Raw genomic sequence first — 26,034 nt, forward strand, 5'->3', positions numbered from 1 at the left:
ATCCTCCTGCCTCAGCCTCCCAAGTAGCTAGGACCACAAGTGTGCACCACTATGCCTAGCTAATTATTTACTTTTTGTAGAGATGGCATCTTACCATATTTCCCAGGCTGGCTTTGAACTCTTGGGTTCAAGTGATCTGCCCACCTTGGGCTCCCAAAGTGCTGGGATTACAGGCAAGAACCACTGTGCCTGGCCTGAAATTTTCTGATTTATATTCTAGTTTTTAAAAACAATTATCATTGGCTTGATTATATTTCTATCTCTATCTATATGTTACTCTTTCAAGCAGAGATAATCTGTTCATAGTAGTTTATATGTAGAGAGGACAAGGACTTTATAGACATATAAGATATTTTTACTTTAGTAGATTAGTTTCAAATGGGACACTTTTTGAGGTACTTGTTGCATATTTAATTATTTAGTAATAATGAATTATTTTGTATAACTTTTGCCTCCAGAACTAGAATATAACTTTTTGAGGGTAGGGATAGTTATCTTTTTTGTGTCCCTCTCCTCTCTAGCAGAGCCCTGTGTACATAATGGACTCTCACTTGAATGAATGAATAGTTAGCACAGTTGGCCCTCCATGTATCAGAGCATTCTACATCCACAGATTCAACCAACTGGAAAATATTTAGAAAAAATAACAGTACAACAATAAAAATAATAGAAATAAAAATACAGTGTGACAAGTATTTATATCGCATTTACATGGTATTAGGCATTATAAGTAATCTAGAAATGATTTAAAATACAGTTGAACTCATTACACATTATATACAGGTATCAAAATATCACATGTACCCCCAAAATATGTACAACTATATCAATTAAAAAATGCTAGTCTTTCAAAGATGGAGAGAAAAAAAGAAAAAATTATAGGAAAGAATCAGTTTTCAGATATCTAGGAAATTCCCCTTTATAATGCAAAAAATTGCTATCAAATTGTGAGCATATACTTTTTTTTTTTTTTTTTGAGATGGAATCTCGCTCTGTCGCCCAGGCTGGAGTGCAATGGTGCGATCTCAGCTCACTGCAACCCCTGCCTCTCAGGTTCAAGCAATTCTCCTGTTTCAGCCTCCCAAGTAGCTGGGATTACAGGCACAAGCCGCCATGCCTGGCTAATTTTTTGTATTTTAGTAGAGACAGGGTTTCACCATGTTTCCCAGGCTGGTCCCAAACTCCTGAGCTCAGGCAGTCTACCCACCTTGTCCTCCCAAAGTGCTAGGATTACAGGCGTGAGCCACCGCACCTGGCCTCATATAATATACTTTTAGCATAAAATTAATTTTGACCTTCCCGGAAAAAGGTACAGTCGACCTTTGAACAACATGGGTTTGAGCTTCACAGGTCCACTTATACATGGATTATTTTCAATAAATACAGTTGGCCCTCTGTATCTGTGGCTTCCATATCTGCAATCAAAAGTGGATTGAAAATACAGGACGGGGCCAGGGCAGTGGTTCATGCCTGTAATCCCAGCACTTTGGGAGGCCGAGGCGGGTGGATCACAAGGTCAGGAGATCGAGACCATCCTGGCCAACATGGTGAAACCCCGTCTCTACTAAAAATGCAAAAATTAGCTGGGCATGGTGGCACATGCCTGTAATCCCAGCTACTTGGGAGGCTGAGGCAGGAGAATCGCTTGAATCCGGGAGGCGGAGGTTGCAGTGAGCCAAGATCACACTACTGTACTCTAGCCTGGCGACAGGGCAAGACTGTCAAAAAAAAGAAAAAAGAAAATACTGCAGGCTGGGCACAGTGGCTCATGCCTGTAATTCCAGCACTTTGGGAGGCCAAGATGGGAGGATCACTTGAGGTCAGGAGTTCATGACCAACCTAGCCAACATGGCAAAACCCCATCTCTACTGAAAATACAAAAATTAGCCGGGCATTGTGGCGGGCACCTGTAATCCCAGCTACTCAGGAGGCTGAAGCAGGGGAATCCCTTGAACCTGGGAGGCAGATGTTGCAGTGAGCTGAGATCGTGCCACAACACTCCAACCTGGGTGACAGAGTGAGACTCTGTCTCAAAAAAAAGAGAAACGAAAATACAGTATCTGCAGATGTGAAACCCAGATATGGAAGGCTGACTTTTCATATACTCCCTGAGGTACTTGAGTACACATGGATTTTGGTATTCACAGGGAGTCCTGGAACTAATTCCTTCTCAGATACTGAGGGATGACTGTATCCTTTTTTTTCTAGCCTTCTGGATATTTTTTTCCTACCCAAATCTTTCGAACCTCTCTGAAATAATATTTTAATTAGTCTATTGAAAAGAATGATAATATAGGTGCAAGTATGTAATAATAATAGTTTTTTTTTTCTTTCTCTTGAAGCTACGTATGGCAGTATTGACAGTAAGTACACACTCATTTAAAGACCAAGCCTCTGTCTCTATTTCATTGTCTTTTGGCAAGTGAAACATTAAAACAGTACTCTCCCCCTTCCTCCCTGACTATTTTTTTTAATCTGTCTTGGAATTAAAAACATAGGATCTATCAGAAGTTTTAATAAAAGATTATGAATTGTATATTTCTTTGGTACATACATGGGAGAATGTATAGGCTATACTATCTGCTTCATTTATTGGCTCTCAGGATTTTATTTTTTTAGTTACTTTACAGACTCCAAATTTTTTGTTTTTGAAGTTTGGTAGACTCTTTGGAAATTTTGTATACCTCTGAGTTTAACATGTTTTACGTAGTTAAGAATAGAAAATGAGAAGATACCACTGAGAGTCTTAGATCTATGATTTATTGAACAAATTTTAAACCATAATGGATTATTTAGAATTTATTTGTAGCTCAGTCATGGTAATTATGAATGCTTCATTATTAATTTCCTTTTATTCAGTGTTCAGAGAATATTCTAAAGACTCTACATTCACAAAATAAGCATATCCTATCTCTAGCTTAAAATATATGTCTGTACTCAACTAATAGAACACAAATTAAACTCTATATAAAAAATATATTTCATGAAGAGTAATCTAGTAAATTCCAGAAATTAAATGCTGTTTATTTTCCCTTATACAGCTTTACACAAATCCCATGGGATCTGAGGTAAGAACACACACAAACGTATAGGTGGGTAGTGTATATATATTATATTTTAAGATGTTTTTCTGACTTGAGGCTATAGATTATGTTACTAGACTACCATATGAGCAGAGGAACTAATAGTGGGCTCTTTCAGTATATTTTACTCTAAACTTGACCAATCTCTTATTATGAGATTTTTCAAAAACTATGTAAGGGTATTGGGGAAAAAAGGCATTGAGAAGAACTGAGCCTATTCCCTAACCTGTTGGCATTAAGAGTCTCTTAATGTATAAATGTATAAAACCACATTTTTTTCTTAAAAATTTTTTAAATTTAATTTTTATGGACTTTTTTTCTGAGTCATATAAAACCACATTTTATTATTTATTTAAACTGATTATGAATCTTTTCTGTTTATGGCCTTTTGGGAAAATAAATGAGATATGGCATAACTCTAATTTTCTTTTTTGCCAACTAAATTCTCCTTTTCACGTTTTTATTTTCAGAGCTTTACCTCTTTACTTCTCTCTTTAGATTTCTTCCCTCTGTTTAGGGAATCCAACTCATCTTCAAGGCCAACTATGTTCAAATCTTATATGTAAACCTCTTTGGCTATTTGGTCTATACTAACTTCTTTCTTTAAATTCTTTTTCCAGCAGAACCCCACAATTTAACACTCTCAATTGATTCATATTGATTACTTAATCTCCTCAACCAGATTGTGAATTCTTCTTTTTTTTTTAGATGGAGTCTCGCTCTGTCACACAGGCTGGCTCTGTCTCCCAGGCTTCTAGCAATTCTCCTGCCTCAGCCTCCTGAGTAGCTGGGACTACCGGCATGCACCACCATGCCCGGCTAATTTTTATATTTTTTATATTTTTAATTTTTATATTTTTAGTAGAGATGGGATTTCACCATGTTGGCCAGGCTGGTCTTGAACTCCTGACCTCAGGTGATCCGCCTGCCTCCGCCTCCCAAAGTGCTGGGATTACTGACATGACGCACCATGTCTGGCCCAGACTGTGAATTCTTGAGGACAAGAGTCTTGTCTCATAGTCTTGGACACATAATAGTTACTTGTGCCACTTTGAATGTGGCTGTGGCACAGAAATGGAGGGAGAAACTTTCTGTTCTCTTCTGACTTTACTCTCTTTGTCTTTCCTTTTTCTTTACTTTCAATTTTCCTTCTCTAAGCCTACGTATTTAGCCTAACTGGTGCTATTCTAGACTAAATTATGCATTTTTAGCTCTTAATATTCTTTCTTTGCAAGATGACATGTAGCTGTTTAAGCAAGGGGTAAGAAAACTATTACATATGGTAGGTAGCAATTCCTCAATGCCCAAACTAGTTATATCTTTTATTTCTTTGTCTCTTGTTTCATTTCAAAATGCTTCCCCACAATGCTGTAAGTTTGAAGGGAAGTTTCCCAAAATAAAACCTTCAGATAGTTACTAAATTGGTCATTTTCTTAGTGTAGTATTTATCATGTTTTCTTATGCATGAAAACGTCCTAGTTTGAAACCAGTGTTTTTTGGGGGTAGTGAAATGCTAAGCAAATTGAGTTTAATTACAAAAAAAGTACTACAGAGTGGGAAGAAATGCAGGCATATATAATAATGAAGTTAGGAAACAAAAGCTTGTTATGTGGTAAGTTTTGAGCTATCATTTATGACCCAGGAAAAAATATTTTGAATGTTTACAGAGTGTTCCCCTTATGGGTAGGTAGTGATTCCTAACCTCTATGTGTTCATGGTATACTTTTTATTACTAAAAAATTCAGTAGCATATTGGGTAATACTAAAACACTCAAAAGAGCCCAAACAAATCAGTAATAATTACAATGTAACTACTACTGTGGTATACCAATGTTCATAGGACCTAAAAAGCATTCACAAGTTACATTATTTTATGATTGCTATTTAGCATCAAGTCACTGATAAAACTATTTACCTCCCTGATCTCATTCTCTTATGTATTCACAAAACAACATTCTAACATAAACATCATCTTTGGCATTCATCTCATATTGTGCCATGTTTCTTGAGTTGTATGCCTGGAAGTATATCCTTTCCTAAACAAAATTGCACAAACAATAACAATGTTTGTATATGCCTGAAGCAAAAATATACTAGACAGGTGGATTAAAATTTGCAGCACTCTTGTGAAGAGTATGTCATGGTATAACAATTGAGAACCTCTTGCTTAAATCAAACAAGTATGTGTCCCTAGTTCAGAAGGCCAACTGAGTTTTCAGCATTCTACAAAGTTGTGGTACTTCTGTGCTATAAGTTTTGTTCTGGTTGCTCCATCTCATGAAAGAGATGACCAACGAAAGTAACTAAGCATCTAAGTAAACTAAGTACTAAAGTAGTGAAGAGTGATAGTGTAGCTTTTCTATAGGCACACACTACAAAATGAGTAGCAAGTATTAGTAAAACATGTAAGCCAAAATGTAAATAAGATTTACACAGCTTAATGCATGTAAGACCATATAGAATTATTATATATGAATATTGTGAAGGCATAAATCTTATGGTTTCACTATCTATTCCTTTGTGCCTATTTACTGTTGAAGGTGATCAACACTCTTTATTTTTATTTTGTTAAGAGACAGGCTCTCCCTCCATCACCCAGGCTGGAGTGCAGTGGTGTGATCTTGGCTCATGGCAGCCTTGACCTTCTAGGCCCAAGTGATCCTCCAACCTCAGCTTCCCGAGTAGCTGAGACTGCAGTTGTTCGCCACGATGCCCAGTTATTTTTAAAAATTTTTGCACATGTGGGGTTATGTTGCCCTGGCTGGTCTCAAAGGATCCCCTTGCCTCAGCCTCCCAAAGTGCTGGGATTACAGGTGTGAGCCACTGCACTTGGCCAACACTCACTTTTAATAGATTGCTTCATGAACTTAACTATAAGTGGTCCCTGTTTCTAGCCACAATGTACTTTTAGATACTTTATTTTAGGAAAAAATCCTTGTAAGATGAAATCCTAAGTAGGCATGAACTCTACCTTGGCCAAATATTTATTCGTTCAGCAAATATTAATTGGGTTCCTTTTATGTGCCTAGCATTGTTCAAGGTATAAAAACACAGGGGTGAATGGGATAGGCAAGATCCCTGCTCTCTAGAAGCCTACATTCTTATGAGGTAGGATAAACAATAAATAAATAAATTAAAATTAGTACAAACAATTTCAGATAGACATAGTGCTATTAATAAAATTTTTTAAACAGGTGATGTACTAGAGAGTGCTGAAGTGGAGAATGAAGAAGGAGGGATTAGATGGCTGTGTTAGATTGGGCAGTTCCTAGGAGGCATCCCTGAGAGGCTACTGTTTGAGCTGAGATGAATAACCAGAAGGAGTCAGCCCATGCAAGCCTGTGAGGGGCAATGACATGTGACAGGCCAAATAACACCATAGTTAACATCACAGGCACTGGAGTCAAATCGCAGTTCTACCACTTACTAGCTTCATCAATAATGAGAATAATGTCTACTTCAGAGTGTTGGCTACACAAGGGGATGAACTCATGTGAAATATTTAGGGCAGTGCCTGGATATTATTATTAACTGGAGACCGCATGTTCCAGAGTATAGCTGTGCAAAGGCCCTAAGACAGGAAGGAATCTTGGGTGTTTGAGTATAGAAAAGGTGCCATGAGCCTGGAGCTTAGCTGAGTGCAAGGGAAAGTGGCCAGAGATAAGGTCAGAGAGGCAGACAGGGGACGGATGAGTAGAGCCTTGCAAATCAAGATAACTTTTGGATTTTATTTTAAGGGTGGTGAGAAGCTAATGGGGGATTTTAAGAAAATGAGTGACATGGTCTGATTTGTATTTTCAAAAACTCCTTTTGGCTGCAGAACAGAGAATGAGTATCAGATGGACTTGCAATTTGCTTTAGAGATAGACCTGAACAGTTTTGCCAATGGGTTGGAATGTGGAGGGAGAAGGAAAGGCTGCATATGTTGCTGCTGCTTTGGCCTATGTGACTATATTTAGTATGATTCATAGAAACCACTGATGAGCAGTTCAATGGTTCATCTTTATTAGGCAACACATTAGTCTGAAAAGTGTTATATGAGGTGTTAAGAATAGTACCTGCTATAAATATACCTTCCTAGATAAGCCAGAGTCAGACTGAAGTTAATTAAGGATTAGCATCTTCTGTAAAACAAATATAATTATAACTCTTTTATTAGTTGCTTCAGGGATCAAATAATAAAGTGTAAATAAAATTATCAACTACTAAAACAACCTACTCTTGTTACAATTTAAAAAAACAAAAGATCACTCAGAGCATTAAAAAGCTATAGTTGATTGAGAAACATGGGCAGGCAGGAAGAATGGGCATTGTTTGCTTGGCAGAGCAATTACACCCAGCACTGGCTAAGAGAGGACTCTGTTCATCTCGCCTATCTGGAGTGAACCTGTTGCTATAGGCTCCTCTAATCTCATCTGTCTCTCCTATTGTATTTACAAACAGTTTTCTGAACTTGATTTGATTTCTCAAGTAGACTGTCTTATTAGGAAAATGCTTTTATCTTTTAAAATTAACTCCATTACAAATCAATCTCCTTAGAGTTTAAGCATCATGAGCCAATTTTCCCAAGACCTGATCACCTGTAATTAAGTTTCATGTTAAGGTTTAAGATCAGCAGAGCTGGGAGGCTTAAAGTAACAGAAACACTGAGACTTTTTCTGATCAGTCTGACATCCTCATTCTCACATTTGTCAAGGATCAAATACTGAACCAGATGAATAAAGGACATTTTTTTGTGTTCTGTTTTAAGCTTATACCGTTTACTTGTCATTAGTACTTCTTCAGCTCTGTGGACATACTGTATGACATATCTGGGCCAAACATTTGCTTCAACTACGAGATGTTTATTTTATTTTATTTCATTTATTTATTTTTCAAATTTAATTTAATTATTTTATTTATTAATTTAATTTATTTATTTTTATATTTCAGGTTATTTTATTATTTCTTTCTTTCTATTCTATTCTATTTTTTGAGATGGAGTCTCGCTCTGTCACCTAGGCTGGAGTGCAGAGGAACAATCTAGGCTCACTGCAACCTCTGCTTCCTGGGTTCAAGCGATTCTCCTGCCTCAGTTACCTGAGTAGCTGGGATTACAGGTGCGCACCACCACACCCGGCTAATTTTTGTATTTTTGGTAGAGACAGGGTTTCCCCACATTGGCCAGACTGGTCTTGAACTCCTGACCTCAGGTGATCCGCCTGCCTCAGTCTCCCAAAATGCTGGGATTACGGGCGTGAGCCACCGTGTCCAGCCAGACATTCATTTTATTTTAAATGGAATCTATCTCTTATGAGGAAATTTGTCCCTCTTTATTTCTAGTTTTCTTAACAATGAGGAGAGCAGATAGCAGTAGTATCTAGTTTTCAGTGCAGGACTGAAAAAACAAGACTCGATATCAGAGGTCAGGGCTCCTTTTCTAATATTTTTTAATTTTCCTGTTGCCATTGTAGTCTTCCCTGAATTACTGCAGTAGACTCTTAATTGCTCTCATGGTTTTAATTTCTTCCCCTCTGCACTTTTAAAGGAGCCAAGATGATGTTTAAAAAATACAAATCACTCCTGCTTAAAACTCTTCTGTAGACTTCTAGCTTACTTAGAATGAAATCCAAACCCCTTACCATAGCCAACGAGGCCCCATAGTCTCCTTTATCACCTCATTTCCTGGGTTCTCCCCCTCGCTCACTGGTTTCCAGCCACTGGGCCTCCTCTCTGACCCTAGAAGAGGCATCCCTTCCCACTTCAGAGCCTTTGCATTGCTGTTCCCTCTGCCTGAGGCACCCCACCCCCAAGATCTGCACATAACTGACCCTTGAGGCTCAATTCAAACCTCACCTCTTTAGCAAGGCCTTCCTTGGCCCTTCCAAACCAAAGCACCACTTGTGCCCTTCATGTACCTCTCTATCACAGCATCTGCTTCTTCCTTACAGCACTTACACTATCGGAATTAGCTTATTTCATTTGTTTACTTATTTACTGACTATTTCCCCTACTGGATTGCATGTATATTCTAGAAAAACAGGGACCTTTTCTGTCTTGTTCACCACTGTGACTCCAGTGACTGGCACAAAGTAGACATTCAATACAATATTAGTTACATGAATGAATGGTTTCTCAACTGGTTCCACTGTGATTTACCTAGTTCGGTTAGATATTTGACTCTGTGATTTTGTTTTTCCAGCTTTAAAATGGTAATAATAGTATCTTTCATCTAATTTATTTTTAGCATGGAGGAGAAAAACTAGGTTGTCTTTATATATGGAAATATTACTCTTGAATAATGTGATACTGTGAAACAAACTGCTATATAGGAAGTATAGTAGGTATACAGTGAAAATGTTCCTTACTTATGATCAGGTAAGATTCTGGATTTCTTTTCTAAATTTTTTTTTTCTTTATTTCCTTCGGTTTTTGTAGAAAGTGACTGAGATGTACCAGTTCAAGTTCAAATACACGAAAGAAGGAGCCACTATGGATTTTGACAGGTAGAATCTAACTGCTTAATGAACATGAGAAGTAAATAGGATTGAGGTAAACATAAGCTTCTTGAGGGCAGAGAAAGGCCTTATACTTCTTTACACATTTCCCCACAAACCCTACAGAAAACCACTATTATAAAAAGGGGCTGCAACAATTGTTTACATTCCTGAAATCCATGGATTAAGCTGGTGGGAATAGAGAAAATGGTGGGCAGCACAAAGGTAGAAATTATATTAATAAGGTTGCTTACACGCTGTTGATTGAATAACTCCATAAGGCTCTGTCTAGTCATTAATTCAAAGTTTCTCAACTGCTATGCCTAGATAGCGATCCTTTCCACACTCAATATAGCCAGCCTGTGCCTAGGGTAAATAATACCCCTGTACTATTTGCCCGTATGCACAAATATTCTCATTTACTTACCCCAGTATGTCATATAAATATCATTTTCTATGTGTCATTGTATGAAAAGATTAGAAAGCACTGCAGTTTCCTATTAAGTCGAAAATTCCAAGTTTTAGGTGTACTAATGGGTTAAATAGCAAACACAAGGACATTGAAGAGCAACATTTATTTTTCTCCCAGTAGCTTTTGGATTCAGACCTGCCAGGAGGGATGGAGAGCTAAGTATTGCTGATGAGATGGCACAGTAGTGGAAGGTACAGATGATGGTGAAAACCTCTGGATAGTAGAGGAATCCGAGTAAGGGGGATGGATGCCCCTGAAAGGAATGACTGATCAGAGACATGGCCTAATTTTCAATTTTCCCTACTATTAGCTCTGGCTCATCATTTGCCATGAGCTTGAGGACTTTTCTCCAAGATTCACTCCCTTAATTATCCTTCCATTTGTAAAACCTACAGACAGCACTAGAATGTGAAGAGAAAATCAGTTCCAAAAATGAGAATTAGAATATTACCTTTTATTAGCTAACATTTGTATGATACTTTACAGCTTACACAGCAGCACTTTTCATACACATTTTCTCACATAAAAAGTTACCTTTACTCTCCAGAACTCAAAAATATACACTGATGGCCAGATTAAACTCTTTTGTTCTGAAGGCACATATGCCAAGAGGTAAGCTGTAAAACAAAAATGGCCAAATCTTTCACATGCTAAGGAGGAGAGAAGGTAATGCATATTATTAATTTCCTAGAGAAGAAATATAGGCATTTGTTTAAATGGGAGTCCTGAATATGGTTTTATTGATGTGTCCTGGAGGCTCCCATGAGCTATATGCCTATAGCCCTTCATTCTGGTTACCTACATTTGAATTGGTTAAATCCTGGATTGCAGAATTTTAAGTTGTTCAAAATTGGAAAAGGAGCTAATGTATTCACTTAGTAAATGTTTGCTTCATGAATTCACACTGTCTCCAAAGATCACTTAGGGAAAAATCCAACAGTTCAATTACTTAGGGTTATTTTTCATATTAAGAGCTAACTATGTGCACAGCCATGTGTAAATATATTATAGTCATGGTCCTTCCTGGAAATTACTCAAATGTGAGACTAATTGTGGAAGGAAACTTTGGAGATAAATGAACAAAGTTTAGAATTGGAAGGTAATTTAGTCCAAGTTGTTCATGCATTCATTAATTCAACAAATGTTGATTGAATAGCTGGGCACCAAACTCTGTACTGTGGAGATGAAAGATATAGCCACTCACAGTCTAGAGAAGGACAAATAGTTATCCTGAGGATAAGATGAGGGTATTATCAGAGAAGACTGCTTTGAAGAGTCTGCACATGAGCTAGGTATTAGAGGATAAATTAAGGAGAGTCAGGAAGAGAAGTGGAAAAGCACAGTACAAGCAAAGTGAACAGCATATGCAAATACTGTGAGTGAGAGGAAACTGGGCAATAGCTGCAGATGAGGATGGAGCTGAGGATGTGATGGGTTGTGAAAGGAATTGTATACACACTGTCTTTGAATTTGATTGAAAAGTGATGGATATAATAGAAGAATTCTAAGTAAGAAGGTGATATGAACAGATTTTCCTATTAGTAATATTATTTCAGCAGTGATATGGAGAATATTTTGCTGTGTAGACAAGAAGGAAAGCAGGAAAAATGTTACATAGCCACTGTAGTAATCAATGCAAGAGTGAGGAAGGGATACTTTTGCAAGATAATCAGATGGTAGAAAGGCCCAGAGCTGGTGATTGATTCTATGCTTGAGAGTTGTAGAAATGTCTTTACGCTTATCTCACAAATGAGCTAACTGACCTAGAGTGTGTCTAAATGACTTCACCAAGGTCATTCAGCTAGTTATCAGCAGAGCTGATATTAGATGCCAGGTCACCTAATGCCAAATTCGTTGTTCTTACTATTGTGGTATATGATTTTTTTCAAATCAAATTTTTAAAAAGATCGTATTTTAAATGCTTTTAGGGAATTTGCTACTTAAGACATTCTTTGTATATACATTGCAAAAAGTACTATCACTCCCCTAATTTACATTCTAAAAAAGTCTCAAAATGTCCTAGTGTTTAATTTATATTTACTCACATAGTCAAAAGTTTTGTTCCTTTTGGGATAGATTGCCACTATTGTATATGATCAAAAAGTATGCTTTTTTTTCTATGTAGTCGTAGCAGCAGTACAAGCTTTGAAACTGGAACAAACAATGAAGATATTAAGAAAGCCAGTGTTCTACTGATCCGTAAATTGTATATACTGATGCAGGACCTTGAGCCACTTCCTAATAATGTTGTACTTACTATGAAACTCCACTACTATAATGCAGGTAGGTAGAGAACTTTAGGCAAATTCCTTCTGAAGTGCTGAGCTAATATTTTATATAAGTAGAAGGATTTTGCAAGCATCTGAAAGAGAAGTCTGTTGCTACACGTGAAAGATTAATCTGACTTGTATTGAAACCCAGTTTTCATGGCTTTTTGCCCTTTTCATTTCGCAGTGACCCCACATGATTACCAACCCCTCGGTTTTAAAGAAGGGGTAAATTCACACTACCTGCTGTTTGACAAGGAGCCTATCAACGTGCAAGTGGGATTTGTCTCCACTGGCTTTCATAGCATGAAAGTAAAAGTCATGACAGAGGCTACAAAAGTGATTGATTTGGAGAACAGTCTGTTTCAGGAGAACAGCACTACTGAGATCACCCATCAAGGTCTAGACTGTGATGAGGAAGAAGACTGCAATGACCATGTAAGGCAAAGCTTTAGTGATTTTCTATCGTGTCAGTTAAACACAATTGATATTTTTCAGTTTCTACCCAGGGCATGCACGTGGAGTGTGCCAGCTATAAAAGCTGAAACAAAACTAGTCTCTGACATCAAGGAGTTTTTAATCTAAAAAAGTTTAATCTTCTAAAAGGAAATATACTTTATCAGATGAAATTGTGCATAACTAGGAGGAAAAAGATTTTCTAATATATTTATTTTATTAAAGATATCATACATTTAGAAAATTGGAGGTTTTCTTTCCTTTATTTGTAAATGACATGTTTTTAGGATTGAAAAATATTCTAGGTATTTATTCATACTCATTGGAAGTATAAATCAGTTCTTGATACTGAGATAATTAGATGGGAGGAGTTGGGGAAGATAAATTTTATGGATAAACCCGAGTCAGAGTGAAAACAAATGATAGTCAACTTCTGGTTATGTGGAGGAAGACAAGCTTTGGGGCTAACTTACTGGGGAAAGTCAGGGGGTTGGTGGGGTTGGAGCCGGTGGAGCCAAACAGGTCTCTGATCCCTTTATCCTCCTATTTCCACCAATAAAGACTTGGAGTTAGATTCTTGCTAGGGTCCCATTATGCCCTAGGTAACTCCACACCCTTAGCTGTCTGTTGTCTGGGTAATAATGTTAACTGTATGACAACATTGTGTTAAAAGGGTTCTGAGTTAGACAAAAAATTTTCAGTAGGAAGGGATGCTATAAGATCTTTTCAGAAGGTATTTTAAGATTAGAATGATAACTTGTTTGCTTAAGATAATTTGAGTCATATTTAAAGATAGATGACTGTACTAGGTAACTTCTGAATGTTCCTTCTAGTTCTTTAACTCTGTATTATGTTTAATACATTGAAAAGAGGTTCTAGTTGTTCTAGTTTTAACTCAATTAATGTAAATAATACAACCAAACAAGCAACAGATTGTTTTTAAATTTTTAGTGCTTTCTCAATGTTAGACATAAAAATCACTTTGGATTTTGGTGCAATTTTCCTCTTCCAATTTCACTCAAGGAACATATAGCTAACATAGAAAGGGTAAAAAAAAATGAAGGTTAAGAAAAGAATGTTTCAGCTAGTTTTTTTCTTTTGTTCTTATTATTTTTGAGACAGGGTCTCGCACTGTTGCCCAGGCTGAAGTACAGTGGTGCAACCATGGCTCACTGGTGCCTCAACTTGTCAAGGAATCCTCCTACCTCAGCCTCTCGAGTAGCTGGGACTATAGGCACATGCCACCACACCTGGCTAATTTTTTATTTTTTGTAGAGACAAGGGTCTCACTGTTACCAGGGCTGGTCTCAAACTCCTGGGCTCAAGTGATGCTTTCACTTTGACCTCCCAAAGTGCTGGGATTACAGGTATGAGACACCACACTGGGCCTCAGCTAGGTATTTATTTATTTATTTATTTATTTAGGGAAAGAGTCTCGCTCTGTTGTCCAGGCTTGAGTGCTGGAGTGCAGTAGTTCATCACAGCTCACTGTAGCCTTGACCTTCTGGGCCCAAGTGATCCTTTCACCTTAGCCTCCAGCGTAGCTGAAACCATAGGTGTGTGCCACCACACCCAACTAATTTTTTATTTTTTGTAGAGACAGGGTCTCCCTATGTTGTCCAGATTGATCTTGAACTCCTGGGCTCCAGTGATCCTCCTGCCTTGGCCTCTCAAAGTGCTAGGATTACACCGCACCTGGTTAGATTTTTACCTTTTAATTAAGAATTTCTTTCTTTTTTTAATCAAACGAAAGCAGGACAACCTAAGAACGCATAGTTCAACTGATTAAATAACAAATGTGATAATCCTTTTCAAGCATACATTTAGTTGAAACTACATGTATTATATGGACTTTGTGGTAAACTTAGTTGATTGAAGTTCCTCTCTCAGCCAGACAAACGTATGAGAGAATTTAGTAAGTCTAGTGAAGTGGTTACTGTCACTTTCCCACTAAGGATTCCTTTTTGTTTTCCTTCATGGAATACATGGAACAGACACACACACACACACACACACACATACATGTGTATGCATATGTAGAATCTTTATTTCTTTTAAAAATTTTATTTTGAGATATATCATACATATAATAGACTACATAAAAATAATATGTGCAGTTTAAAGAATAATGAGAACATCCATATGTCCTCCGTTTAGGCTAAGATGTAGAACATTGCTACTCCCTTAGAAGCCACCATGTGTCCCTTCCTCATTGCACGCCCCCTGAAGGTAACCACTCTCCTGACCTTCATGATAACCTTTCCCTTGCTCTTCTTTATAGTTTTGCCATGGATGAGTACATCTACTCGTTTTAAATTTTTGTATCAAAGTAATCATACTCTGAGTATTCTCCTTTAACTTTCTTTTGCTTGAACATCAAAGTTGAGATTTAGCCATTGTGTTGTTGTTCTTTCATTTTCACTGCTGTAGAGTATTCTACTCTTGATAGACATTTTTAATTGTTATAAACATTCATGTACATACCTCCTGGTACACCTGTCAAAGAGTGTCTCCGGAATATATGAAACAGTTCTGGGCTTGTGTATTTTCAACTATATTAGGTAATGCAAAACTGTTTTCCAAAGTAGTTGTACCAACTTACTCGCTACCCCCAGTGGAGGAGAGTGCCCTACATTCTTGCCAACACTTATTGTCAGAGTTTATGTTTCCTGCCAGTCTGCTAAATATGAAATGGTAATGCCTCATTATGTTAATTTGTATTTCTCTGATTATTTGTGTGTTTGTGCATCTTTTCTTTGGCCATCTGATTTTGCTCATATTAAATAGCTGTTCATGTCTTTCATGCATTTGTCTATCAGATTATTTATCTTTGCCTCAATGGTTTAAAAAATATGTGCTTAGTAATAATTCTTTTTCACTCATTTATGTTGCAATATTTTTTTCATGTTTGTGGCACATCTTTTCACTTTCTTTTTTTTGAGACCGAGTTTCCTCTTGTTGCCCAGGCCTGAGTGCAATGGCACAATCTCAGCTCACGGTAGTCTTCTGCCTCCTGGGTTCAAGCGATTCTCCCGCCTTAGCCTCCTGAGTAGCTGGGATTATAGGCATGTGCCACCACACCCAGCTAATTTTGTATTTTTAGTAGAGACGGGGTTTCTCCATGTTGGTCAGGGTGGTCTCGAACTCCCGACCTCAGGTGATCCGCCCGCCTCAGCCTCCCAAAGTGCTGGGATGACACGCATGAGCCACTGTGCCTGGCTCATCTTTTCACTTTCTTTGAGAGGTCTTTTGAGCAATGTAAGTTTTTAATTTTAATATAGTCTAATCTTTTCCTTTAATATGTGCTTTTGGATATCCTTAAGAAATCCTCTACCTAAGGTCATTAATAATATTCTCATATTTTATTCTAAAAGTTTTAACGTTTTTCTTTTTACATTTAGGTTTATAATCCACTTAAAGTTTATTTTTATTTATGGAATGAAATAGACCAGACCCTCTTAACACTTTTAAATTCAAGAATAATAAACATACAGTAAAACATATGTATTAGTGATACAGCTCAATAAATATTCACAAACTGAACACTAGAGCTGGGATGAGGGTGACACAAGCAAGGTGCCTAGGGAGCATATTTTAAGGAAGATCTCAGGTACCAAGAGTAAGGACCTCCTTAAATTTTGCCCCCTGGACATCTTGCTTGCTTTGTCTTTGTCACAGCCCTACTGAATAAATATGTGAAATCAGCACTCAGATCAAGAAATAGAATTCTTCCAGACACTGAGAAACCCCCAGTCTTACTTTACAGTCACTACTCTACTCACAAGAATATTGCTATCCTGACTTCTATTCTCATAGATTAGTTTCTCCTCTTTATTTTATGGACATGGAATCATAGAGTATGGACTTTTTTTTTTTTTTTTTTGAGACGGAGTCTCGCACTGTCTCCCAGGCTGGAGTGCAGTGGCGTGATCTCTGCTCTGCTCACTACAAGTTCTGCCTCCTGGATTCACACCATTCTCCTGTCTCAGCCTCCCGAGTAGCTGGGACTACAGGCGCCCACCACCATGCCCGGCTAATTTTTTGTATTTTTGGTAGAGATGGGGTTTCACCGTGTTAGTTAGGATGGTCTTGATCTCCTGACCTCTTGATCAGCCCGCCTCGGCCTCCCAAAGTGCTGGGATTACAGGCATGAGCCACCGCGCAGGGCCGAGTATGGACTATTTTTTCAGTTAACATTATGTTGTGAGATTTACCCATATTTTTACATTTTGTTGTAGACCATCCTGACAATTTATTCGTCCTATTGTTAATGACAATTTATTCATTCTAATGTTAATTTGGATAATTTCTAATTTTTGTCTATGATGGACAGAAATGCTTTGAATGTTCTGGAACATGTTTTTTAGGGAAATAACTACACATTTCTGGTGGGAATAGAATTACTAGGAGTAGAATTGCTGGGTCAAAGGGTATGTGTATATTTAGTTTTAACAGATAGTGCAAAATAGTTTCCAAAGTATTTGTGCCAATTTACACTCCCACCAGCAATGTATGAGAGTTGTGGTTGCTTTACATCCTCACTAACCCTTGGCGTTTTCCATTGTTAAGATTTTAGCCATTCTGGTGGGTGTGCAGTGGTATGTCATTGTTGTTTTAATTTATTTAATTTAATTTAATTTATTAAACTAATTTTAACTAATGAAGAGGAGCACCTTTTTATATGTTTATTGGCCATGTTGAATACTTTCTTTTGTGAAGTATCTGTTCAAATTTTTTGCCACTCCCCTGCCTTTTTTTCTCTTGGATTGTCTTTCATTCTTACTGATTTGTAGGAGCTCTGCATATATATTCTGCATATAAGTACTTTGTTGGATACATATATTGTGAATATCTTCTTCAACCTTATGAGTTGTTTTCTTAATGAGATGTTTTATAAACAGAAGTTCTTAATTTTAATATATTCTAGTTTATCAATCTTTTCAGCTATATTCAGAAGTTTTCGGTACTGCTTGAGACATTTTTACCTACTTCAAAATTTACAGAGATGTACTCTATGTTTTTCTCTAAAAAAGGGAAATAACTACAGAAACAGAAGAGAGATTTTTAAAGTTATAAAAACCTCCATGAATAACTTCATACCAAAAAATATGAATACCTGGCCTTTCTCTCCTCTACCTTCAGGTATTGATATATTTTGGTATAAAATTATTAGTGGAGGTCTCGTAATTTTTAAAATGTCTTCTATTTCTGTAGTTACTTCCCTTTTTTCGTATCTAGTGATGTTCGTTTGTGTCTCATTTATTTTTCTTTATTATGTTTGCCAAAAATTAGTATTTTTATTAGTCTTTTCAAAAAGCCATCTTTTGGTTGTGCTAATCACTTCTATTGCTTTGTTTGTTTGTTTTCCATTTCATTTACAAGTGATCCTCCCACCTCAGCCTCCCAAGTAGCTATGATTATAATTGCATGCCACCTTACCTGCCTAATTTTTTTTTTTTTTTTTTGATATGAAGTCTTGCTGTGTCGCCCAGGTTGGAGTGCAGTGGCCCAATCTCGGCTCACTGCAACCTCAGCTTCCCTGATTCAAGTGATTCTCCTGCCTCAGCCTCCTGAGTAGCTGGGATTACAGGCATGTGCCACCACGCCCACCTAGTTTTTGTATTTTTAGTAGAGACGGGGTTTCACAATGTTGGTCAGGCTGGTCTCGAACTCCTGACTTGGTGATCTGCCCCCCTCGGCCTCCCAAAGTGCTGGGATTACAGGCGTGAGCCACCACGCCCGGCCTAATTTTTGTATTTGTTTTAGAGACAGGATTTCTTCATGTTATCCAGGCTGGTCTCAAATTCCTGTGTTCAAGCCATCTGCTGGCCTTGGCCTCCTAAAGTGCTGGGATTATAGGCGTGGGCCATCACGCCTGGCTCATCTTTTTCTTTTTCTATTTCTCTGGTTTGGTTTGTCTTTCTGATTCCAAATTGTACTTTCCATAAATGTATAGACATGAATACCCTACAGGCACCTTAGATTCAACATCTTCAAATGGAATTTTAACTTCTGACCAAACATGCACAGAATTCCTCATCCTAGGTTCCTTATCTTGGTATTGCACCATCACTTTTCTAAGCAACCCAACCAGGAACATGTTCAACTGTTATTTTCTCCTCACTTCCTACATTCTTTTGGTACACCATTTCCATATGTTTTGCCTTTGAAGTATTTCTCAAATCTAGCACTGTTACCACTGTGCTGATTCAGGATGTCATAATTGCTTTCTTGGTGATAGTTGAGTCTTCTAACTGAGTCTCCTTGATGTCATCATTGCCTCTCCAGTCTGTCTTCCAGGGTGCCAGAGAGTGAGGCACTCAAATATTTCAAATATTTTAAGTTGATTTATTTTGTGTAATTGCAAATGGCGGAATGAGAACCAGTAGGTGAAAATTATGTTGACTTTGGCTCAATAGAAGGACGAATTTTCTCTTTACAAATTTTAAAGCAATATTATTATAACATTAAAGTAATTTTAAAAGCAATGGAAATCTTCCGCTGTCCCATCATCCTATCAATACTGTTTTTATTTTTATATGTCCCATCCTCTCCAGTATTTTTTCATTGATTTATATATTTTTATATGTTTTTAATCATGGTATATGTGAATTTATTTTACTTTTATACTTAACATTATTGATTTTGTAAATATGTTCCACCTTAATCTTTATATTTTTAATTTTAATGACTTCTTGTTTTATTTAGTCACTCTACCATTTCCCTACTTTGAAACATTTAGGTTAATTCCTGATTTTGCTATTATAAAGTATTGTAATAAATACCTTTGCACACGTGAAAGCATTTAAAATTTTTTTCTACAAATACAGTATCAGGAGTGAAATTTACAGAGCTTGAACATTTGTATGGCTCTCAAATAAGTAGTACCAAATCATTTCCCAGAAGCTGCCAGCTTCTCCACCTCCTCAGGGTAGATTTTCTAACAATAATAACTACTTAAACCTGGTTGCCTTGTGCAGGGGTGAGCTCCAGTGTCACCAGCTGTGCTCAAGTGCAGATATACGTGTGTGTTCAAGATAGAGTACATGATTATCTCTAGGGTGTTGCAAAAGTAAAATCATGATTTAGAGGGAAGGTTGAACTAGATTGACCTCTGAGCTATCTTTCATGCTAAGATTCTCTGGGATATTTTTTGAATTCCTATTAAGAGAATAATACCCTGGCCAGGCGCGGTGGCTCATGCCTGTAACCCCAGCACTTTGGGAGGCTGAAGCGGGCGGATCACGAGGTCAGGAGATCAAGACTGTCCTGGCTAACACAGTGAAACCCTGTCTCTACTAAAAATACAAAAAATTAGCCAGGTGTGGTGGCGGGCACCTGTAGTCCCAGCTACTTGGGAGGCTGAGGCAAGAGAATGGCAAAAACCCGGGAGGTGGAGCTTGCAGTGAGCCGAGATCGTGCCACTAAACTCCAGCCTGGGTGACAGAGTAAGACTCCATCTCAAAAAAAAAAAGAGAGAGAATAATGCCCTGCTAAGCACTGTGAGGAAAATAAAGACATATAAGATATAGCCTGTGCTCTTTAGAATTGTGGCTGAAGAGATAACACCTACATAATTAATAAAAAGGTAATACTGGAGAGTATATGAATGATAGAAACAATATTAACTAACAATTTTGAGCAGTCTCAGAGCTTTACATATATTATCACTTTCAATCTTCCTAGCTATTTTATAAGGTAGATACTATTGTTATCTTCATTTTACAAATAGGAAACTGAGCCAGAGAAATTAGCCCAAGACTCCATACATAGTGAATATGTAACAGGAACAGAATTCAAACCCAGGCAGTTGAACTCCAAAGTACTAGGGTTACAGAAAAAAGGATAAATTGGTACTGTGTGGGAAAGTTTCATTAAGTTGGTGATTTTTTGTTTTAGTTTTTGAGATGGCATTCTCACTATGTTGCCCAGGCTGGTCTTAAACTCCTGGGCTCAAGCAATCCTCCCACTTCAGCCTTCCACGTACCTGAGATTATAGGCATGTGTCACCATGCCTAGCTTGATTTGGTGATTTTGTGGATGAATCATATTTTGATTGGCAGTGATCATGGCAGAGGACATTCCAGGCAAGTTGGAAAGTCCAGTATGGTAGCATCAGAAATTCTGTCTCTGTGATTTAGAATTATAATACTGAATGTTCCACACCTTTCCTGTACCCTACATGGCTTTGCTGAAATTTCTTTACTCTTGGTAATCTCTAACTCAAAGATTTTTTAAAACTTTAAAAATAATTTATAATTTAAATTTTATTTAAAATTAAAATAGAAAGTTTATAAATTTTTGATCAAAAGCTTACACTGCTTTTCTACCAATGATCTATAGTAAAGAAGGGATTTAACACAATCATCTTGTTGTGAGACTGTTGAAAATAGAAAGATTTTAATACAATTTTCTTTTTCAGGTAATTCCTTATCTCAGTCACAGAAAGGCAAATATAACAGAGTTTCTACTAATAGTTGAAATTATTCAATAATTGTACTATTTGCTTTCTGGTGTGATTCTTAAAATCCAAGGAATAATGTGAAAGTGAGATTATAATTTGGCAATGGATTCAGAATTGATAAAAGCACACATGCTTGAAACTTAAGAATTCTTAAATTATAAGAACTCTAAAAACCTAACTCCACTTGAAAAATAGAACGTGGGATTGTCCAAGGAATCCCGGGACAATACAGGGTTCGGTAAGCCTGTCTGAAAAACGCTGTCCTAATTGTGTCCTTATCATTTAATCTGCCCCCCACAACACTTTCAGGACAGGTCTTCATTCTTTTCTTTTCTTTTCTTTTCTTTTCTTTTCTTTTCTTTTCTTTTTTTTTTTTTGAGACAGGGTCTCACTCTGTCACCCAGGCTGGAGTGCACTGACGCGATCTCGGCTCACTGCAATCTCTGCCTCCTCGGATCAAGCCATTCTTCCACCTCAGCCACCCAAGTAACCGGGACTACAGGTGCGTGCCACCATGTCTGGCTAATTTTTATATGTTTTATAGAGACAGGGTTTCGCTGTGTTGCCCAGGTTGGTCTCCAACTCCTGAGCTCAAGCAACCCACCCGCCTCTGCCTCCACCTCCCAAAGTGCTGGGATTGCAGGCAAGAGCCACCATGCCTGGCCAGGTCTTCCTTCCTAATAGGGGTGTTTTAGGCCTAATCTGTAGCTAGTAAGGCTACACAAACACAAAAGCACTTCACATAACCCCGGGAAGTTGTTTTTTTTTCCCTGTCATAGACAACTGGACAGATAGCAGTAGACATACACACTGAAGATAGCTTCCCCTAAAGATCCTTAGACAGGTTTCTTCAAAGAACTGACCTATATGATGCTAATCAACATATGTTCTGTAATTTGTTGTAGAATCTTACTCAAATTTATGCTGTTTAAATGCTGAGGGAAAAGTACTTCTTTCTAGTAGAAATAATTAACCCAGTCTCCTTAAAAAATGCTAGTAATTACTTACACAGACAGGGATAAAAAGATGGAGGGGTAATGCTGGCCCAGGTCTATTTTGGAGATTAATTGTTCCAGTTTATTAAGTCATTATAGTTCTTTGAGAATTAATATTTTAACCATATTTTTAGGCAGGGGTCTACTATAATTTTCTAATTTTCTGAAATACTTATGTGTCTTTATACTTCCAAATACAGTTGCTAGACACTCTCTACAGGCTTTTCTCTAGGCCTTTCTTTTGTAACTAGAAATCTTGATCCAGAATGGTATTTTTTTCATCTGTAACATATCAATTTCAGTGAAGCATAAATAATTCATACAAATGATTTTTTTTGAGGATGAGCTAAAGGCAGAGAATACTGTTTTCTTATAACAGCCACAAGTATTTTTAAAGTTTATTCAATAGTTTATCATTTGATTTAGTTACAAAGAATGGTTTGCTTTTTAAGCATATCCCAAACATACACACTCTATTACACTATTTTCTAAGTGTAATAAAAATGGTTTGCATTTTGCCTGGATTTCTGCATCTTATTTCAATTTAAAAATAATGTTTTAAGATAGCTTTTTTCTTTTTTATGAATTCCACAAAAGAATCCACAAATTATAACAATATGTTGTTTACCTGATGTATTCTTTCCCTCCATGAAGCTCATTTCTCACTCTTTTGTGCCAACACACTTAATTAAAAAGCAAATGATTTATTTTTAAGAAATTAGAATGTAAAGTACATTGTTTCCACGGTAAATGGTAGCATTTACATGTGGACTAGAAAGGTATTTTTCTGAATTCCTTAGAATTGCTTTGTATTTCAGATAGTAGATTAAAACAAGAGCCTTTTCATTCAAAACCTATTGTCTCCCACTAAACTCTGAACTGAAGTTTTGCATTTTTTGAGGTATAGTCTGATGATTTTCATAGCATCACATCTCCTGAAGCATATATGCCTTCTTTGATACAACATAGTGTTGGCAAGAGTATCTCAGATTCTTGGAAGTGGGATTGATTATTGAAAGCACTGGAAGAGGCACATTATTTGCAGAAAATATCCCGCCTTAAAAAAACACACGCATCCGGCCAGGTGCAGTGGCTCATGCCTGTAATCCCAGTACTTCGGGAGGCCGAAGCGGGAGGATCACCTGAGATCAGGAGTTTAAGACCAGCCTGGCCAGCGTGGTGAAACCCTGCCTCTACTAAAAATACAAAAATTAGCCAGCATGAGAATCGCTTGAACCTGGGAGGCAGAGGTTGCAGTGAGCTGAGATCACTCACGCCACTGCACTCCAGCCTGGGAGACAGAGGGAGACTCCGTCTCAAAAAAAAACAAAACAAAAAAACCACACACACACATCATTCTTTCTTCATCATGAGACTCTAGTCCTTTTCATTAAGTTTACTTTTGTCAAATAGAAAATTATTTTCAATTAATTTTTCTGTTTTGTACTCCAGAATGTAATTGCTATCCTCTGTTAACTGTGCAAAGAGGAATGAAAGTTGGTTGACTTTCCCATCAGTCTTATAAGTCATTTCTTTTTTTATATGAATCATTCTATAACATATCAGAGAATTACTTCCTTCCTTTTGTGAGTGGGGAGAGCCACACTGATTATCTGTATATGTTTCACTCACATTAAAAAAGTATACTGATATATATTATAGCAGAAAAAAAGTCAAGCATAGTGAATAATCTTAGGTAGAAATGCTTTGGATGTTATAATTAATAAGCCCTAGCATTAAAATAAATAAATTTTGTTTAAAAAAGAGTAAGACAGAATATTCTGTTTGGTTAAAAAAGAGATGCCTCTAATAATACAATATTATCATTACACCAAAATCAATGAAATATTAGGTTTCATTTAAACTCAGATTTTTTTCAAAGTGACTTCATTGAGATTTTATTCAACTGCACATTGGAAAAAAGTATAATGATAATGTTACCCAATTTCCTATAACTATATTCAGTTGGCTGATTTTTCTAATACCATTATGTGTGTTAAAGTTTTCTATTTGATGCTAAATTGTCTGTTGGTACGCACATGAGATTATGCTTGTAACAAATCTAAGCATCATAAGTGGAGTAATTCTTTTAGCATTTATATTAGGATCTCAAAATTGAGAGCTAAGACTTCAGAAGACCAGTCCTTCTGACAATGGTAAAGAAAAGTTAGAAACACAATTGGCCTCATTTTCTTCTGGATTTGGCAGACCTGTTAGTGTTAATTGTATATATATACATATATATAATATATTTATTTATGATTATACTTTAAGTTCTGGGATACATGTGCAGAACATGCAGGCTTGTTACATAGGTATACACATGCCATGGTGGTTTGCAATTGGCCCTTTGTATCTGTGGGTTCTGCATTAGTGGATTCAGCCAACTGTGGGTTTAAACTGTTAAAAAAAAAAAAGAAAGAAAACAATGACTGGGTCTGTACTGAACATGTACAGACTTTTTTTCTTGTCCCCCATGATTCCCTAAACAATACAGTATAACTATATACCATATATATTGTATTGGGTATTATAAATAATCTAGAGATAATTTAATATATATGGGAATATGTACATAGGATGTGCATATTATATGCCAATACTGCGCCATTTTTTATAAGGGATTTGAGCATCCATAGATTTCCTGTCTGTGGGTGTGGAGTGTGTGTGCCCTGAAACCAATTCCTCATGGATACAGAGGGATGACTGTATACTTTATGAGCCACTATCTAGGTGTGCTTTTTTTCTGCCCAATGGAGGGCTCTTTCTGCTTTGATGACCAAAGTTGGAACAAATAAACTTTATCACCAAAGGTATCATTTTGACATTTAAACAAGTCTACATGAAGCTCATTGTGAAGAAGGTTTAAAAGAATGTTCTACTGGGGCCAGGTGTGGTGGCTCACGCCTGTAATCCCAGCACTCTGGGAGGCCAAGGCGGGTGATCACCTGAGGTCAGGAGTTTGAGACAAGCCTGGCCAACATGGTGAAACCCTGTCTGTACCAAAAATACAAAAAGTTAGCCAGGCATTGTGGCGGATGCTTGTAATCCCAACTACTCAGTAGGCTGAGGCAGGAGAATCACTTGAACCCGGGAGGCGAAGGTTGCAGTGAGCCGAGATCGCACCACTGCACTCCAGCCTGGGTGACAGAGCAAGGTAAAAACCCTATATTAGAATGACCAAATTCCACTTTCACTCATGAAAGAGTAATGTAAGAGTTACCCTCTTGCTGTAAACAACTAGAAAACTAGGCAAAATATATGAAGCAACTGTTTTTGGACATTAGATAACAGGCACACAGGAATGGGATCCTTGACAGAAGAAAAATGAGACCAGTCTTAAAATTGCCCTGGCTTCCCGCTAGGAGGCACCTTCCAGACCTGGTTCAGGGAGAGAGAACCCAAGCAGAGCATGGCAGTCTCGCTGAGTCGAAGAAAGAGATTGGAGTATGGGGAATCTGAGGCAGTTGGAGACAGAATATCAGAGGGCATGGAACTATACAGAGAAGGATATCCAGAAAACAGCATAGGGGTTCCTTGAGTCTTTTGTTTAATATTCAGATTTTCAGATGTGGGTCAAAACTCCACAAGGCTGGACAAAGAAAACTGGCAACTGAACAATTCCCAGAGCTCTCAGAGGGATGGGAGATGTTCACATAATAACCAGTCAAATGGAGAGCCCTTCTCGAACACGCAGAACATTCAATAGAGACTCCAGAAGGGTTACATGTTAGCAGTAGAGCTAAACCAAACTTTTAGTAAAAGCCTCCAGATTTAATCTAATAAAGTTTTAAAATATGCCTCAAAAGGATCAAGCTTAT

At 37.3% G+C, this 26,034-nt stretch overlaps 1 protein-coding gene across 9 annotated transcripts in view; it reads left to right on the top strand.

The window, feature by feature from the left end:
- The window catches only part of HORMAD2 (HORMA domain containing 2), a 96,479-nt gene that overhangs the window by 28,878 nt on the left and 41,567 nt on the right, over positions 1-26,034 (top strand). For 6 of the 9 annotated variants that reach the window (XR_009211224.1, XR_009211225.1, XR_009211226.1 and 3 more), the window contains 6 exons: positions 2,343-2,363; positions 3,042-3,068; positions 9,501-9,568; positions 12,157-12,314; positions 12,486-12,736; positions 21,603-21,720. Coding sequence is in view for 4 of the 9 variants with exons in the window: in XM_058432020.1 (XP_058288003.1) it covers positions 2,343-2,363; positions 3,042-3,068; positions 9,501-9,568; positions 12,157-12,314; positions 12,486-12,736; positions 21,603-21,720 (643 nt within the window). In the remaining 5 variants the exon portion in view is untranslated. The remainder of the gene's footprint in view (positions 1-2,342; positions 2,364-3,041; positions 3,069-9,500; positions 9,569-12,156; positions 12,315-12,485; positions 12,737-21,602; positions 21,721-26,034) is intronic. The other 3 variants (XM_058432021.1, XM_032139786.2, XM_032139787.2) reach the window with 1 other exon arrangement.

Source organism: Hylobates moloch, unplaced genomic scaffold (genome assembly GCF_009828535.3).
Source record: "Hylobates moloch isolate HMO894 unplaced genomic scaffold, HMol_V3 SCAFFOLD_19, whole genome shotgun sequence".
NCBI lineage: Eukaryota > Metazoa > Chordata > Mammalia > Primates > Hylobatidae > Hylobates > Hylobates moloch.